Source organism: Citrus sinensis, chromosome 3 (genome assembly GCF_022201045.2).
Source record: "Citrus sinensis cultivar Valencia sweet orange chromosome 3, DVS_A1.0, whole genome shotgun sequence".
Lineage (NCBI taxonomy): Eukaryota > Viridiplantae > Streptophyta > Magnoliopsida > Sapindales > Rutaceae > Citrus > Citrus sinensis.
Window position 1 is genome coordinate 49484472 of NC_068558.1, and position 17522 is coordinate 49501993.

General features: G+C 31.9%; 1 protein-coding gene across 8 annotated transcripts; it reads right to left on the bottom strand.

Annotated features, from left to right (window-relative positions):
• Positions 1-7136: 7136 nt before the first annotated feature.
• On the bottom strand, positions 7137-11564 carry LOC127898617 (uncharacterized). Of its 8 annotated transcripts, none has more exons than XM_052436813.1 (10): positions 11403-11564; positions 11107-11167; positions 10447-10531; positions 9971-10126; positions 9771-9876; positions 9319-9501; positions 8539-8704; positions 7779-8104; positions 7519-7608; positions 7137-7441 (listed from the first exon to the last, which is right to left on the bottom strand). In XM_052436813.1, exons 3-10 carry the CDS (start codon positions 10459-10461, stop codon positions 7374-7376), a joined length of 1110 nt encoding a protein of 369 aa, XP_052292773.1. In that variant the 5' UTR covers positions 10462-10531; positions 11107-11167; positions 11403-11564; the 3' UTR covers positions 7137-7373. The 8 variants fall into 8 exon arrangements, with proteins under 8 accessions (XP_052292773.1, XP_052292771.1, XP_052292772.1 ...); XM_052436811.1 differs by having other exon boundaries at positions 10447-10592; XM_052436812.1 differs by having other exon boundaries at positions 11274-11564.
• Between the last annotated feature and the right edge of the window lie 5958 nt (positions 11565-17522).

Here is a 17522-nt window from a genome sequence, read left to right on the forward strand (position 1 = left end):
AAGATTAAGAATGATTAATCTTTTAAGATCAAATTATTTTTTATATATATTTTAAATAAATCATTATTTTCACATTATAAATGTTTTATATTTAATGAAAAAATGATTTTATGAAAAATGATTGTTTAAATACATGAAATGTTTGTCATCATCAAAAAGGGGGAGATTGTTAACATATATGTTTCCATAATATTGATTTTGATGATAACAAACAAGATTAAAAATGATTAATTTTTTAAGCTCAAATTATTTAATATTCTTTTTAAATAAATCATTATTTTCATATTATAAATGTTTCATATTTAATGAAAAAATGATTTTATGAAATTGGTTGTTTTTCAAAGTTTATGGTTTAATTGAAAGAATTTTGAAAACTTTGAAATAAACAAGTAGTTTTCTAAATTTCGGACTTGGACCTATTTGAAACTATTTAAATGTTTTTGGGCCATTCTATAATTTCACAAAGTTTGGGCAAAGTCATAATTTCAGAAAGTTGTGGGATTGACAAAGCATTATTCTAAAGTTCTGAAATTGGACATTTTTGCAAACTTTCATAACGTTTTGGGCCACATTATAGTTTTATAAAGTTTTGGGGTCAAACTATAAATTTGAGAAAATATTCACTGTAGCAGTTACTGTAGCAAGCGGAAATCCGGTTTCTGATAAACGGAAGTCCAGATTCGAGGCAGAATCTATCCGAATTAAAAGCGGAATTCCGGATCTTGACAAACGGAAATCCGGTTGTTGAGCAGTAAGCTACTGAGCGTAAGCGGAAATCCGGATGTGACAAAGCGGAAATCCGGATGTTCAGAAATTCAAATTTGTGGCTGTAACGGTAACATTAAGCGGAATTCCGGTTGTCCATAACTGGTAATCCGGTTACGACCAAAATGTGCATAACGGCTAGTTTTTTAGCTCAAACTATAAGAACTCAAATCCAACTCATTTTCAATCTCTCCAACAATCTCCAACAAGCAAGAACAAGTGCACACAACATATATTGAGCTTCAACTTCGTGAATCATCATTCTTTAAATCATCTTTGTTCTTCAATTTGTATATCCACTCTTAAAGAGAGATTCATTGTTGTATTTATCATTTCTCATCAAATTGTGAGAGTACAAGTGTGGGAAACACTTGGGGTAAAGAGATTGGAGATATAATCTCTTGTTGTAAAGGTTTATTGACATCTCGAAGTCAATTGTAATCGTTGAAGCCTTGGAAAGGCTTGGATAGTGAAATCCTCAAGCGGGTGAGCTTGGAGGCGTGGACGTAGGCGGGGATAGCCGAACCACGTAAAAATCCTTGTGTTCGTTTTCTCTTCCTTTACTCTTTTAATATTGTGTTTCATTGAATTTATTATTTTCGAATTGATTAAGGCATTAGATTGAATTGTTGTGTGGTTTGACTAGGATAATTTTTAAAAAATCCAATTCACCCCCCCTCTTGGGTTGCACACTTGTATTTCAAAAGCATCGCTAAAAAGTTCTTTTAATTTAACTTTTTAAACACTTACTTAATTATTCATGTGGTAAATAAAAAAGTAAAAAATAAATCATCTCTCAAAAGATTTTTCAAATAAAAGTAAGTTTATATTATTTTAATTAAAATTTTTACTTCACCAAAAAAATAATAATTATAACACTTCTCTCTCTCTTCAAGAATAATAACAATTTTAGAGTCACAGAGAGAGAATGACAAATTTATCTAAAGAATCTCATTTGAAAAGTCTTTGAAAACTCTTTTTTTTTATATATAACTTTTCAAATAAATAGTAAAATTTTATTTGAAAAATCTTTCAGAATTTCTTTTGTTGATATGACTCTACAAGTTAGTAAATCATCTCCCAAAAGTCTCTTCCAGTTATAATAAATTTATATTACTTTAATTAAACTTTCCTCTACAAAAATATTAGCACACTTCTCTCTCTTCAAGAATAATGAGATAAAATATAGGGAAATTTACACTCGTCCACCTGTTTGTTTTGCCTTTTTCAAAAATACACAAACACTTTTTTTTTTTTCAGTGCGCCACCTGAAGTTTGCTTTTTGTTGCATTTTTCCACTTCCGTCTAATTTCCGTTAGTAGATTTAACGGAATGTTAACGAAATGACCTTTTTACCCCTCAAAATTACAATTTAACCCAAAATAAATGGAAATTGGAGATAAATTGGATGTATTTAAATTTTTTCAAAGGTGGATGCTAGAAATTGGAGGAAAATAGTGTTTGTTGCTTGCTAAATTTAGAAAATTTGTATTTATTTTTTTGAAAGAGAAAAAATAAATACAAATTTTCTAAATCTAGCAAGTAATAAACACTATTTTCCTCCAAAAAAATAAATACAAATTTTCTAAATTTAGCAAGCAACAAACATTATTTTCCTCCAATTTCTAGCATCCACCTTTGAAAAAAAATTAAATCCACCCAATTTATCTCCAATTTCTATTTATTTTGGGTTAAATTGTAATTTTGAGGGGTAAAAAGGTCATTCCGTTAAATTTGCTAACGGAAATTAGACGGAAGTGGAAGAATGCAATAAAAAGTGAACTTTAGGTGGCGCGCTGAAAAAAAAAAAAAGTGTTTGTGTATTTTTGAAAAAGACAAAACAAACAGGTGGACGGTTGTAAATTTCCCTAAAATATATAATACTTGATTTAAAGCTTTAAAATACTCTCCAAAAATGATTGTCCTTCTCTCTCATATTGAAGAGTCTTCTAATAATGCTCTATGCAAAAAAGGGAAAATCTTATGACTTTACGAAATATGAGTAATAATATATGCTTACAAAACTGGGGCTATTTTAGCTTAATAATTTAGTACGAAATTTGAGTGATGATAGATATTTAAATTAAAAAATAACGTTTAATAATCAATTCACCTACTAATTATATTACATGAAATTAATTACTCAAAATTTATATCAAATGTTTAAGCAAAAAGATAAATTCAAAATTTCATTATTTATCCATTGAACCCACCGATAAGCATAATCAAAGACTCTTTTAATTTTACTCTTCAAATGTTTATTTGCTCACTTATCTGAAAAATATAATTTTTTTTCTAATGACTTTTCAAATAAAAGCAAGTATATGTTATTTTAATCAATTTGTTTCCTCAATCAAAATAATAGCAATTATAGTACTTCTCTTTCTTCAACAATAATGAGATAAAAAATAATATAATACTAATTAAGGATGAAGAAGTCACTTTTTAATATTGAATAGAAAGAATGATAATCTCATTTGAATAATCTTTTGAAACCTTTATTGTTGATGTGGCTTTTCAAATAAGATTCAAATGAGAAGTATAGTCTCATTTGAAGAATTTTTATTAAAAGAGCCTTCTAATTTAACTCTTCAAATATTTATTTGCTTACTTATATGACAAATAAAAGAGTGAAAAAATAATAAGTCACCTCCCAACAAACCTTACAAAAAAAAATACGTTTATATTATTTTTATTTAACTTTTTCCTTTACAAAAATAATAAATATTATAATACTTCTCTCTCTTTAAGAATAATGACATAAAAAATAATATAATACTAAATTAAAGACTTCAGAAAGCTTTTTAAATAAATATCTTTAAATAAGATTGTATTTCTCTTTCTTCAATATTAAAGAAAAGAATGACATAATATTATTTTCTTTAATATTGAAGAGAGAGATGTACAATTTTATTTAAAAAATATCATTTAAATAGTCTTGTTAATTTTTTTTATTGATGTGACTCTTTAAAAAAATAATAAAATCTCATTTCAAAAACCTTTTGCCGTGCTCTTGAAATTTAAAGATAAAAATAGTATGGGAGCTCCTATGTTACAATTAATGTAACATACACACTCAACAACAACCACATAAATAATGGGCCCACACAATTTATGTGATTGTTGTTGAGTGTGTATGTTACATTAATTGTAACATAACATTTGCCAAATAGTATTTATATATTTACTCATCTCCAGTGGATTAAATGAATATGATGAATAAAAAAATTAACATTTTCCAAGAAAAAATTTATATAAAGGGAACTTTCTCCTATACACACACATAGAGATGCATGCACACGGTAGAGAGTTTTATCTAATTTGGTCTATCCGCAGGCATGGCAGGACAGCGATTGTGACTCTTTTGCTCATGATGCAAAGATACTTTGACCATCAATAGAATATTTGCCGTGGCATTTCTTTCTGGAAAAATGTTATTTACCCCGGGTTGTTTCATCTTTTTTTTTTCATTCACCTTAAAACGACGTCGTTTTGTTTAGTTAACATCAGCCTCAATTGCTCTCTCTTCATCTTCATTTCAGCCACAAAACCAAATTAGCTTAGAGAAAACTGATTTCAAGAATATCAACGACAAAATCGATTGGGCAAAACCCTTAAGCTTTTATCTTCTTTATAAGTGATATGATTTGGCTTAAATAAGGCAAAAAAGAAAGCTTGAACAAGGTGGCTGCCAGGCGTGATGGCTGTCGGTGGTGGTGGTGCCGACGGCTGGTTATGCGTGATGGTGGCTGCCAGGACTGGATTGTAAACAGCTCAAAACCAAGCTCGCCTTATACAAGATAAGAAAAGAAAAAGAAAAATTCTAATATCAATAATCAGTTTTGATTGAAGTTGTGCCTAGGCCTCCGCTATAATTTTATATTGCTTCACACCGTGTGCACAATCAGCGTCCCAACACTTGAAAGTTCAAGCGCTACTAATGGTGGGTGGTAAAGACTAGTTCCTCAAAATTTTCCAAGGATTGAAGAGTATGTAACAGGCAGAGCAGTGCAAGAGTTTGCCAGTGAATTAGAGATCAAATTCTTAGCATATGGAACACATTTGATTTAAGTTTAGGAGCAATTGCCAGGTCAGGTGAATGAGCTTAGCATCAGAGTCATCAATCAGGTGGTTGGTCAAAATTAAGAAACCTACGCATCTCCCAAGGGTTGAATGTTCCTGAGTTCTTAAGAAATGGCTTCTCTTCTTGCCTTTCAATTTTTCAAATACAACGACATTCTCTTCATAGTTTTACGGAGAAATAGAAGGCGAATGGCTGTGAAATGAAGGGAAAGAGAAAGCAGTTGTTTACAGAGAAATAGAAGAATGGTTGTGAGGCGAAGAGGAAGAGAAAGGAATTTGAGGCTGCCGTTGTTTTTGCCTTAACTAAGCCAAAACAACGTCGTTTTAAGGAGAATGAAAGGGAAAAAAAATTGAAACGGCGTCGTTTGCATTAGTTTTGGAGTTTGACCCGGGATTTAACTCGAGATAAATAACAGCGTTGTTTTCTTTCTCGATTTACTTTTCAGTGCCATGTATTTAGATATTCTTCTAGCACACACCACAATAATGATAGTAAAATAGAATAGAAGTAATTATTTGACCCAATTAACATCTTCTCTACTTTTGATTGATTTACCATTAGGGTCCGTTTGGGATTGTTTTTAGAAAGTTTTAAAGTGATTTTGAAAATTTAAAAGTTAATTTTGGTGTTTAATAAAAAAAAATCAAAATCATTTTTGTCAAAATCAACCACTCTACAACTGATTTTAAAAAACAAAAAAGAAGTAACTTTTAAATTCTGTTTTTGAGAATCAATTTTCTCCTTTAATAAAATCTCATAAATATCCTTACAATTATTATCTAAACCCAAAATTATTCCTATTTAAATTGGAAACAAAATCAATATTTTAATAATTTTTTATTTTAATTAATGTACTCCTTTCGTTTACCCTATTTCTTCTTTATATTTTACATTACATCAAAAGTTCTTTATACGGCAATATAGTATAAATTTTATTGTTAGTTAAAATTATTATAATACAAAATTTAAAAATATTGCATGTACATGTTTCTATATGTGTAAATAAATCTCATCCTACATTATGCACATTTTATTAATTATTTGTTTTCTCACAACAATTTAATAATAAAATATACCAAACACCAATAATTACTTTAAAAAATTACAGTATTTTTAAAAACAAAATTTATCAAATACTTAATTAATTTTCTTCACAATTAATTATTTATATAACACAACTAATAATTATTATTTTAAAAAATACAACATTTCTAATCTGGCCCTTACGATTACTCCAGAAAATGTAAATGAAAACGCAAGGGTCCCTTCACTGCACTTCACAAAATTAATAATGTAGTCGCGTACTTCATAGTACGCGACCGTGCGAGTCTCAAGCTGTCATTGGGGATTGTGACATCCACAAGTTAATTCCCATAATAATAACTTTACATGTGCATAATCGCACACTTATCCTCGTAAATAACATATGATATATATCAAGAAGCCAAGACTCATGGCAAGTTACTTTTAACATACCTGCTGAAAGTGTTCAGAAAGTGAGGTAGCATTGCCAGAAGTCAAATCTCTTTTTGGTTCCAAATCCAAGATGATATGCATCCTAAGGGTCTTCTTAAATTATATTTAATGTAGCTTATACTCTAAAGATAAGCCAAAACAAAATCCTAATCCCACATTCTAATTAGTTACTTTTACCTATTTTTTAATGAGATGTAAATTACACTAAATATAACTTATGACTAAATGCAACTTATACAAACCTGCATCGTAAATCATAATCACATTGCAGAATTGTTAATTTCCAAAAGGGCAATATCTCTTTGACCTAGCTTTTCGTAAGTTCTCTTTTTTTTTTTCTTTGGGAGATAATATCTCAAAATTCTGAAATGAAATTTGACCGCTATCAGGTTGAGAATGCTCGATCAAATCGAGAAACGCAAGCAAATTGTTAGACATGCACAAGTAAAACTTCAGGATGATCAATGATAGAAGGTTCGGTGACTTCTGTCCTGAGCTCATTATAACAAAACCAAATAGCACAAACAGACGAGAAACGAATTAGGCTCGTCGCTATGTGATGGTTCCCCCGGTACCCTATCATAATCAACTTCTCTTCCATGGATATTTAATATCAAGGCCAAACTTGCCATTACATATGAAAATCGCCTCTATTTCTAGAGTTAACTATTCAATCCTTTGCATTTTGGGCACATCAGCTAGATCACAGCCTCATTGGAGAGGGTAAAAAGGGTTAAATTAGCAAGGATCTTGCCAGCATATCCAAACTACATGTTTTTTTCTTTTAAAGAAAAACAACAGAAAAAAAAAATTAATCTTCAATCTTCCACTTATTAAAATGCCCATATCCACAAACTGAAAGAAACAACAACAACAAAAAAAAAACAACTAATGAGAACACTGCTCCTTTCCTATTGCATTCTAATGTCAACTAGACTAGACTAGACTACTACAGCTAGACTGCCTACTAAGCTGATGACAGATGCTTATTTTATTGATCTGACCTTGCCCTATCCTACCAGTTTCAAAGAGCTGGCCTCACCTTAGTCTAAGATTTCTCTTCGTCTGACTGAGAGCATGGAGGGCCAGGGACCGAATCAACAAAGAACTCCTCTACTGAAAGAAGGTAAACGTATCAGTGTGTGACCAACTATACATAACTTAAGAAAGATTTCATATGGTACACCAATTACCTATATCGTCTTGCTCTGGAGAGTCTAGCAAAATTTCTGAATCAGAGGGCAGAAAAGGGGACCCAGGATAGTTTCCAAGAGCTCCTAAATCTGCGTAAGTGCCAAACAAATTTATGGCAAAGCATCATTACAGAATTATAAACATAATAGAAAAAGAAAATGATAATATTTTTAAAATATAAATGAGATTTAGTCGCATTTCATATCTATAACCAGACATAACTAAATCTAAACTGAACTGAATCCAAAGTAAAACTTACCGCCCAAGTTTGACAAATCAGCTGTTAAATCTGAGAGACTGAAATTCCACTGGATTTGATCAAGTGATCTAAGGGAATCTCTGGAGTTTCCAGCCCCTCCATCCTGTCCAAGCTGCAATCCTACAGTACTTGCCACATCAGATGTAAACGTTGTATCAAGTGCACCCGTGTCCATACCCATTCCCGACATGTCTGATGCAGTGAAGGGAAAATGACCACTAGATGCCACTGATGTTGGACTCATGGCCATCTCTGACATGGATGACACGCCACTGCTAGGGGGAATAACAGGAGCTACTTCGGCTGCACTGGTGTCCATCACCATACTACAACAAAGAAAGCTGCTTAGCTAAAGTTACAATGATTAAGAAGAAAAGGAACATTAAGATTTACACTTGTAACATTGAGGTAAACCAGTGTCATTAAGCATACTGTAAATATTATACACTTTGAAGGCAAAACTAAGCTGCATGTACAACCCATGTATGATCACTCCAAAAGGCAAATATTTTGCTAGAGTACTTTTCAATGCCATCAAATGGACATAACAGTTCATTTGTGTTTCAAATATGACCACATACTGTTTTAGCACTCCATACTTTTCTATATGAAATACTTACAAGGACATCCGTAGATAAATTGTCCAGGAACAAAATGATTTCAAAGAACAAAAATCTGAGTGCCTAGCATGAGTTGGGAAAAAATAGAGGAGAAAATTTGATTAAATAAGAAATTTAAGTTAAGACGTCAAGTGTCTCACTCATTCCCAGAATTCATTCGCATTGGATGAAAATTGCCTGGTGCAGGAACTCCATTGACCACATGACAACTTGAGATTCCGCTGCTCATGGACTCAAGATGGGGTTGGCCTGCTGCTGGTATTGGAGGTTGTTGAAGGACAGGATATCCCATAGGTAAGTTGTTAACTGCACTGCAAACAAGTGGCATTGAGTACCAATAATGTTAAAGTGAAAAGGAGCAACGACAACCATAAATTAATCTATCTATACCTGTTAAACCTATAAAAATGTTAAACCTATAAAAATATTCATACATAAGAATATTTACTCCTTCAAAGAAATATTCTTGAACACTAAAATATTCAACTCTTTAGAAAATTCCCAGCTTATCTTCTTGAGTTCAGATGTTGAGGATATCAATACCACTCAGAGCAACTTTGGAAGTTATAAAAATGAAAAACGTTGCATGCTCTTGAATCGCCCAGCCTCAAAGAGGAAAAAATAATCCTAATGATGTTTCATTTAAGTTTATGCAAGATTCTTAGCTTAAAAGAAAAGCAGATGCTGCTATTGACTGCTGAGACCATGCTCTTTGTATTCTCAAGTAGAATAGCATTTGCATTCTAATAAAGGATGTAGTATTAAATTATAATTAAGATAGAATAACTGAATTTCACCAAATTAAGTGCCATTTGGCACCCATAATTACGTAAAGAATTGGATTATAAAAATTACTTTTTTCTTCTATAAAATAACAGGGGTGATTTTCTCCATGTATATTTATATCATGAAGAACCTACCGGGCATGGGATGAATCCCATTCTGCATGGGAGCCAGGGGAACCTTTTGGGGTACTGGATACTTCATGAGATGATATTGATGCTCAAGCAAATGATTGAATAAAAGGATTTGCTTCTTTAGCTTCAGCCTTATGTAATAGGCCCTGAAGAAATCAGCGTTTTCTTCTTCCAACTTCTGCCACACTGAATTAACCAGAACAATGATAAAGATTTATCAGAATTGAAACCTTGTTTCAACTTTGAAGAAGAAAATGCAAATCAGTTCTGAATAGCTAATTAACCGCAACTTTCAAAAGAAAAACCAGGACATATTTCATGGTAGCTTATTCCATTAATATTTTGATATTCCGATATTATAAAGACAAGGCAGAAAACTAAATGATATGAACAATTCATAAAATGATACACTGAAGTAGGCTAGCAAACAAGAATAAAGAGGTTTAAGAGACTACCCAAAGTTGTAAATCCAGGATCTATCCTTGCACGAGTCAAGAGGGTCTTCACCACCTCGTCTCTATTCATATATAATTGTAGACACCGTTCTATTAAGTTCTGGACCTGAACACCATTTTACATAAATCATAACAAACAAATAAAGATATTAAAGAAACAAACTAAAACATCAAATATAGAAAGAAAAAGATACTCTTACAAGTTCAATATCTTGGCGTGAAACCTTTCTGCTATCATTACTCGAAGCAGATATTGAACCAGAATCTGCCAAAGGAGCCTCTGTTGTTTGGTTGTTCTGTTGGTCACTTTGGGATTCATGTGAAACTTGGGTCGACGATTGTATTTCTTGGGTGCTCTACAAACCAGTAAATTTTGTTCGACTCAGTGACAAGCAGTAGGTCTTACGTAATAAAGATAAGAACAGAAACAATGCACCACAGAAAGGATTGAAAGGCAAGACTCGTTGATTTCATATTATAGAAAGAGTAAAAATAACTTAGATTTCAATTCAGGCAACTTATAGCAACAGTTTTCAAATCATCTAGATCTTTAAGAACTATATCTTGTACTCAAGATCCGATAAACAAAAAAATCATTGTAAGCAACAATGGGGGGGAAAAAAATATTGAAAGCCAAAAACTGTATAAAAATCCAAAGTAAAAAAAAGAATAGAACCTGCGAGTTCTTCATTCCAGCTGAATGCAAGCTGCCAGCATTTCTTTGCTCAGCTTAGAATTTCCCCAACTACAGTTAAGGTCACCTAATTGACCAACTAGGTCAGCTTATTAGTTATAACACTCCTGTATCAAACCAATTTTTGCCTGAAAAAAATAAAAAAGAACAGGGACATCATAGGGCAGAGCAGTTAGAGAAGCATGCTGCATCTAATTGACTGAGAGGGCAAAGGACGTAAGCACCAATCCATCAAAGATCTTTTATCTATCGTTAAAAGAAAACTAACATTAACTGTCTAATCAGACTTTAGCCCCAAATTTGCATGCCTATATTTATCAATAACACTGTAACCAATCACTGAGTTCTCACGAAGTTAAAATTCGTTCAGATTCACAAGCCAATCTATGTATGACAATGGAACTATAAAATAAACCGCAAGAGTCTATAGAATTCTAGGAAAGGAATTATCATAACCTTGTGGAAACAATTATACCATTAAACAGCCAGAGATTCTGCTATATAAACTTGCCTTATAACAATCGCGTACATTAAATTCAAATACAAATAGCGGAAAGTGTGTCTGTTGTACTTATCCAAACAAAAACAGAAATCAACCAGATCTCAATTCAGCGAACAAATCTCGCAAGATACACAAATTACCTGGCTGTTTTTGGAAGTAAAATCTGCTTGTAATTTAGGCTAAAATATACCAAAACAGGAGCTGCCAAAATAAATTTTGTTGTCAGCTAATAGAACTTGCAAGAACCAAAAACAGGACCAGAAAATTACAAATTAGCAACACTTAAATTATAAAAAGAAAAATCGACTTTATTTCGTCAAATTTAGAAATCCCGCTTCTTGTTCAGTAAGTCGAGACTCGTGTTTGTTAGAATCTCCGTCGGAGCTAAACATGCACTGAGATTTTTAAGATATTTTGGTGAAGTGATGATAATTACTTGGAACCAAGAAGGACTAATGAGAAATTTTCGGAATCTGCAGGGGCAGGTGGTGGAAATTTAAATGGAAAATTTAGTGATGGTTGCCGCTAAGACATTGTTATTATTGCAAGCAGAAGTGGAGGAGAGACAAAAAAGCAACACGAGAAAAAAGAAAAAAAATCTCACCCAACCAGTGCTTGTTTAATACGTTATTTTCTTTCTTATTTGTAATTCCGAAAATGAATTTAAAAAAAAATTAAGGGTAAATGGCGAAATAAAATACATATGAAATTTTTACGCGGCTACAACGGCTGCGCCCTGGCTTTGGGATTTTACGGCGCAGCCTGTCTGCCAGAGACAGTAGAATCTCTAAAATCTAAATTAACGCCTGTCTCGTATTCGTCTGAAGTTGATTTTTCATTTTTATCTTATTTTTACTTAACGTTTCTCTTTTATTTACTTATTTTTCTTTTATGTACACTTGTTTTTGTTCTGCGTATATGTACATTGATTTTTTGAAACAACAAAATTAATACAAAATAAAGCTACTTCAAAAAATTATATTTTTTTCTTTATTTCAATTTTTCTTTCCGGGCTTTTCTACTTCTAATACAAACTCAACTAACGGATGGTAAGAGAATTTAGTGAAAACAACTTTATGGAAAGCTTTTTTTTTGTGATAAAGGCATAAAGTGATTTGTCCGCCAATCAAGTTTTTCTCTAAAAATAATAATAATAATTATTATTATTATTAATTAATTAAAAAAGGGGGAAAAGATGATAGATGTGTCATGTATGAATCATGAAGCACAATTTTTTAATTAAGGGGACGTAAGATAATGACAAAAGTGCTGCAATGCAATTACGATTTATGTGAGCCCCAGTTGTTGATAGTTGTTTTACTCTTATGTGTTCCGGATAACATAACATGCTTCTTAATTATTACCTTATTTTTTTAATATGTTGTGTGGGTCTGCTTTTATAACGTGGTCCAGCGCTTTCAAAATCTCCATGCCCATCACGCTGATGATCCTTTGATTCTCAGTTATCAGAGAGATCTTCTTCATACTTGGCTAGTTGCCATGGACCACTCCCGGTATTCTACATCTCTTTCAGATTTATCAATAGCAATCGTTTCCCTTTTGAAAAACGTTAGCTCTAAACGGAAAGCTAGAAAAGCTTATACGTTATAGAATCTAAGGGCACAATTTTCCAAAGTTTTAAAAATTAAAATATATTTAATATCTATTTAAAAATAAGAAAACAGAAAACAAAAAACATTTATACCATTTCAGCCACTCTAGTGTAGTTCATTTGGCGGAACTTCGAAGCTGGCTCGTAAGCCGTCACGAGCCAAATGTGCACTCACGTGATGTAATTTGGGGCATTAATTTAAGTAGTATTAACCACATGTTTAAGATAAATGAATTTATTCTTATAAAAAAAAAAGATAAAAGAATTTATTAGATTAATCAAACAAATAATTAGTACAATAAATTAATTAAAAAATGAATTAAAAAGGTGAGGCTAGAGAACTTAAATAATGATACACGTGACAGCTTTTGTTTCCTTATACACACGAACCAATGAGAGTGAATCGCAGATAGATATTGACAATATCGTCAGAAAGGTAACCATTGAGATTCGTCTTTTCTCAGCCACGTGGCGTAAATTTAGCGGCAGAGCGTGGCATGCGTGTGGCCGTTTATTGCCTTGGAATTTGAGGTCTAATATGTACAGAGAAATGCATTAAGACTTTTAAAGTTCCCGCTAAGCTTGATGTGTTGACATTTGGCGCCACGCTTTTGATCCCGAACGCGACTTTTCCTCCGTCGACTGTATCCGCTTCCTCTTTAAACCTATGTTTATACTTTTTATTTTTGTAATTAAAAAATTATTATTATTTTTGAATCATAAAACTTTTTTAAACTTTTAATAATAATAATGATAATAATAATAATAATCATCATCATATGTTATAAAATCTCTATATAACAGTACTCTTCATGTAGGAATAATTTTTATGTAGTCATAAAAATTATAGTCTCAATTTAGACAAATTATGAATAATTTTTTTTTCATATTTTAATAAGTTATAGTTATTCTACCTTCCGTCTTAAAGATTTTTTTTTTACATAATAATAACTATTTATGTAAATCATTACAAAAAATATATACAAAGTCACATTAAAGATTTAAAATAGAATAAAACATTTTTTAAAAATTGCTTGAGATAATAATTTATTCTTTAGAATTATTATCAAATCATTATATAATATTTATAGAAATTGCATTGAGAAAAAGACATTGAAGATGATCCAAACATTTAGATTTTAAAGATGAATTTGCACATCCCTAATTGTATAAGATTAATGAAGTGTATATTTTATTTTTATATTACTTGGACTAATGATAGCTAAGTCAAACTAATGATTTTTGTGAGTAATTCTATTACAACACAGCTTGAATATCAATCCCCACTAAACTAAAGGAACATTTCCCCTCACTATTAATATTGGAGGGAAATCGATCTTACCCCAATGTGGGGAGTCAACTAACTCCCATTATACAGAGAGACAACTCTCAGCGCTGACTCTGTACTGAGACTTGAACCCATGCCCTCAAGGTTGTAATATATCAGTGTATAAAAAAAAATCTATTAAATTATAATCACTTTATAGTAATAAAAATATATACAGGACAAGTTTATAATGTATAACACATATAAAGGGGCAGATCAATGGCCCCTTAAAATTACATTGTTTTTTACATTTCTTGTGAGCCTTTGGATTATATGTAAATGGATGATGAAGATTTAATGAGATGTACTAAATATTTCATGTGACTTTTGTTTTATCTTCTTTCTCCCTCATGTGATCCGTAGGTTATCTTTACTTTTTTATTTATTTTTTTCTCCTCCCCTCTCTTGCACAACTTTTTACCAAACCAGAATCATCGAATAAAATCAAAGTTTGTGTCATCATAAGAATTTAAGGAAATATGAAAATTGATTGTTCCCTCTTTGAAAAACATTCAAACTCGCACTTCCCCTTGTTAATGGCCAAGGTAATGGATGATAAACTTCTTTTGTTTCCTTGCTTTTTTTATTTTTTATGTTTTGTTATTATTGAATGTTCTTTACAGCTATTAATCTAATCTTACCATTCATTTATATATAATCTAAAGGCTCAATGGAAATGTGAAAAATAATGTAATTTTAAAGGCTAATATATATATATATATATATGTAAAGTTTAAGACTTATATGGGAGTCTGATAAAATTGAACAAATGTGTCGATATCAAAGTTGTTTTTAACTCGTAGTAAGCAACAAATAAAACATAGCGCTATGGATAAACTTGTGGATGGTGTTGGGGCCAATGCCAATTCGTAGTTAAAGCCTTATTAGGTGAATTATTGCATTTGCAAGGACCACTTTGTATGTATCGTCAACAGTTCTCCACATCACATATGAGTTCAATATATTTCAGCCACTAAACCGTGTCTTTGTGTCCAGCAAATGGACAGCAACGGCCACCGGGCACCGCATCCACTCCCCTTCCCTACCTCCAACGTTTTTATATTATTGATTCGTCAGTTTTGACTGCTTTGATTTTAATTTTTTCAAAGACTTTTGGGGGAAGCAATAAAGAAATTTTCGATGTTTTTAAAAAGACATTTAAATCTCTATTTTTTGACCGATTTTATTTGCTTTAACTGAAAATATATTTTTAACTCATAATAACCATTGCATTCCTCACAGGTCAATATATTAGTTTAGGAGATTGTTATCTTTTTTTTTTTTAAGAGAGGAGATTGTTATCTTACATTATCATATAAGATACACAATTTTTTCACAATCGTTTGATCAAAATCCAACGATTGTGGAAGAATCATGTGTGTTATATGATCACGTAACATAACCAAAGCCGTTAGTTTAATAGAGTTTTATTCTTTAAAAATGAATCATGCCTTTTCTTAACGTTAAAATTTCCTTGCAAATGCCTTAGCAAAGCCCATGTTATTTCTCTTGGTAGCCTCTTTAGTTGATTTTTGTGCATTTTCTTTCCTCTGTAATTGATCTTTGCCAAACACACCCAATTGCTGTTGTCGTTTGGTTTTGGTTTTAACATACCTTCACCTTATACATCTATTGATCAAACTCTTATTCAACAGAATCTCTCAATCCCAAAACGAAGAGCAATTAAATTTCAGAATAAAAAAATAAAAAGCAAACGAATGAATAAATAAAATTGAAACAAAAAAAAAAGGGTCTTGCCGCTTGGGCAGCCAAGCCAACTAGCCAAGGCTGTTTATAAGTAAAGTCAAGAAGCCACCATTTTCACTCTCCGGGCTCATCGACTTCATGAAAGGAAAGGATTAATAAGCTAATATATTGACTGGTACGCTAGAAGGGCATAATAGTAATTATATGTTAAAAAATATTTTTTCAATTAAAATAAACAGAATCAGTCAATAAATAGGGATCTGAATGATTTTTGAAACATAAGGAATTTTTTCGTCTCTTTCCCTAAACATATGGGGTTTAACAGCCTTCTCCCCTTTTTTTTTTTGAAATGCAAAATAAGAGTTAAAAAGAATAATAAAATAGCCGAGAGAAGCGAGATGTAAATGGGCTGAGTCAGCCAGAAAAGAAAAAAGGGCAAAAGATGAATGAGCTGGTTTTATGTTATGATTCGGTTTAAAACGCACAACTTTTGATGTAGAATGGGCTGAATGAGCTTCGGCCTGTTAAGAAGGTCCAAGCTTTGTAAAATATTATTTAAGAAGATCATTGATTATATTGTACTTTGGCGGTGAGCAACGAACAAAATCCCGTAAGGAGACGATATAGCTTGTATTACTCAATATTTTGTGTCTCACTCATTAATTAGGTTGTAAAATTAATTAGTACCTCATATGTGACAATCAATTATTGATGAGATATCAGTTAGTAGCTTAAATATATAAATATATCATTCTTGTAGATAGAACCATATAATATACTCTTTTATGATGTGTTTATTTTTTGAATTGAGGAATTATAATCATTAACAACGTTTACTTCAGAAAGTAAGAGCGGAAATCAAAATCAAAATTATGGGATTCACCTCAAATTAAGAATACGGAATGAGAGACTGATTCGCAAGGGACGGTTAGGATCAATCTCCCATTTTGAGAACTATCTATTTTGCCTCCGTTAAAATTACCCTCATTTGAATTAAAAAATATAAATAGTAAAAAAAAAAATAGAACTCTTCGCTGCCAAAGCTCCCTCATGGTCGCAGTAGTCGCCTGTGGAGCAGTAACTGGTCACCAGTCGTTGCATCATATGCAGCAGTAGTCCTGGGCAGTAGCTGTCACGTCGCGGAAGTCGAACCGCTACCAACAGTAGCCATCATGTTCCAATCCAATGATAAGGGTGATGCCAACAATGACGATGAGGCTTGATTCTGATGATGATGATGTCGATGATGATGTTCTCCTCTTTGATGATGACGATGATGATAGGGCAGGTAGTAAAGGCAAGCCCATAGGCAGAGGATAGGCATTCAAATCACTATCTTCAAATAGCATATATAAGAGAAAGATGATGATGATGATGCACGAGCCACTCTTTCTGAAAGTTAAATAGAGGGAGCAGGATTCGTGATTTTAAGTTGTGGGAATCGTTTAAATAAATTCTGGGCCAGCCCATTTCAACGCAGGACCCACTTCCAGTGGCGGACCAATAGTTAAACCGGAATTGCAACCAATGAGACAGAGATTGTAGAGCAGAACGAGGAGTCAACGTCCACAGCAGTCTTAAGGAATTTTTGTCAATTGGCGGTTCAGTTTTCTTTTACCGGTTTATTTAAAATTGTTAAACTCCTCTGAAACCATTATGTATTTACTCGCCAACAGTAATAATTATTGAATAATGAAAACAGACACGTACATGGATTACTTGCCATTGATATGTCGGCAATAGTTGGTTTGATTAGTAAACTTTATTAGGATGTGAAAAAAAAAGCATACGTGTGAGGCGTAATGATATAAATTTACCTTATCATATGTAATGTTACCGAAAAAATAGAAAATATTTGTCATAAATCTTACATAAAATACATTATAATTAAAGAACTCAACTTGCTTCTT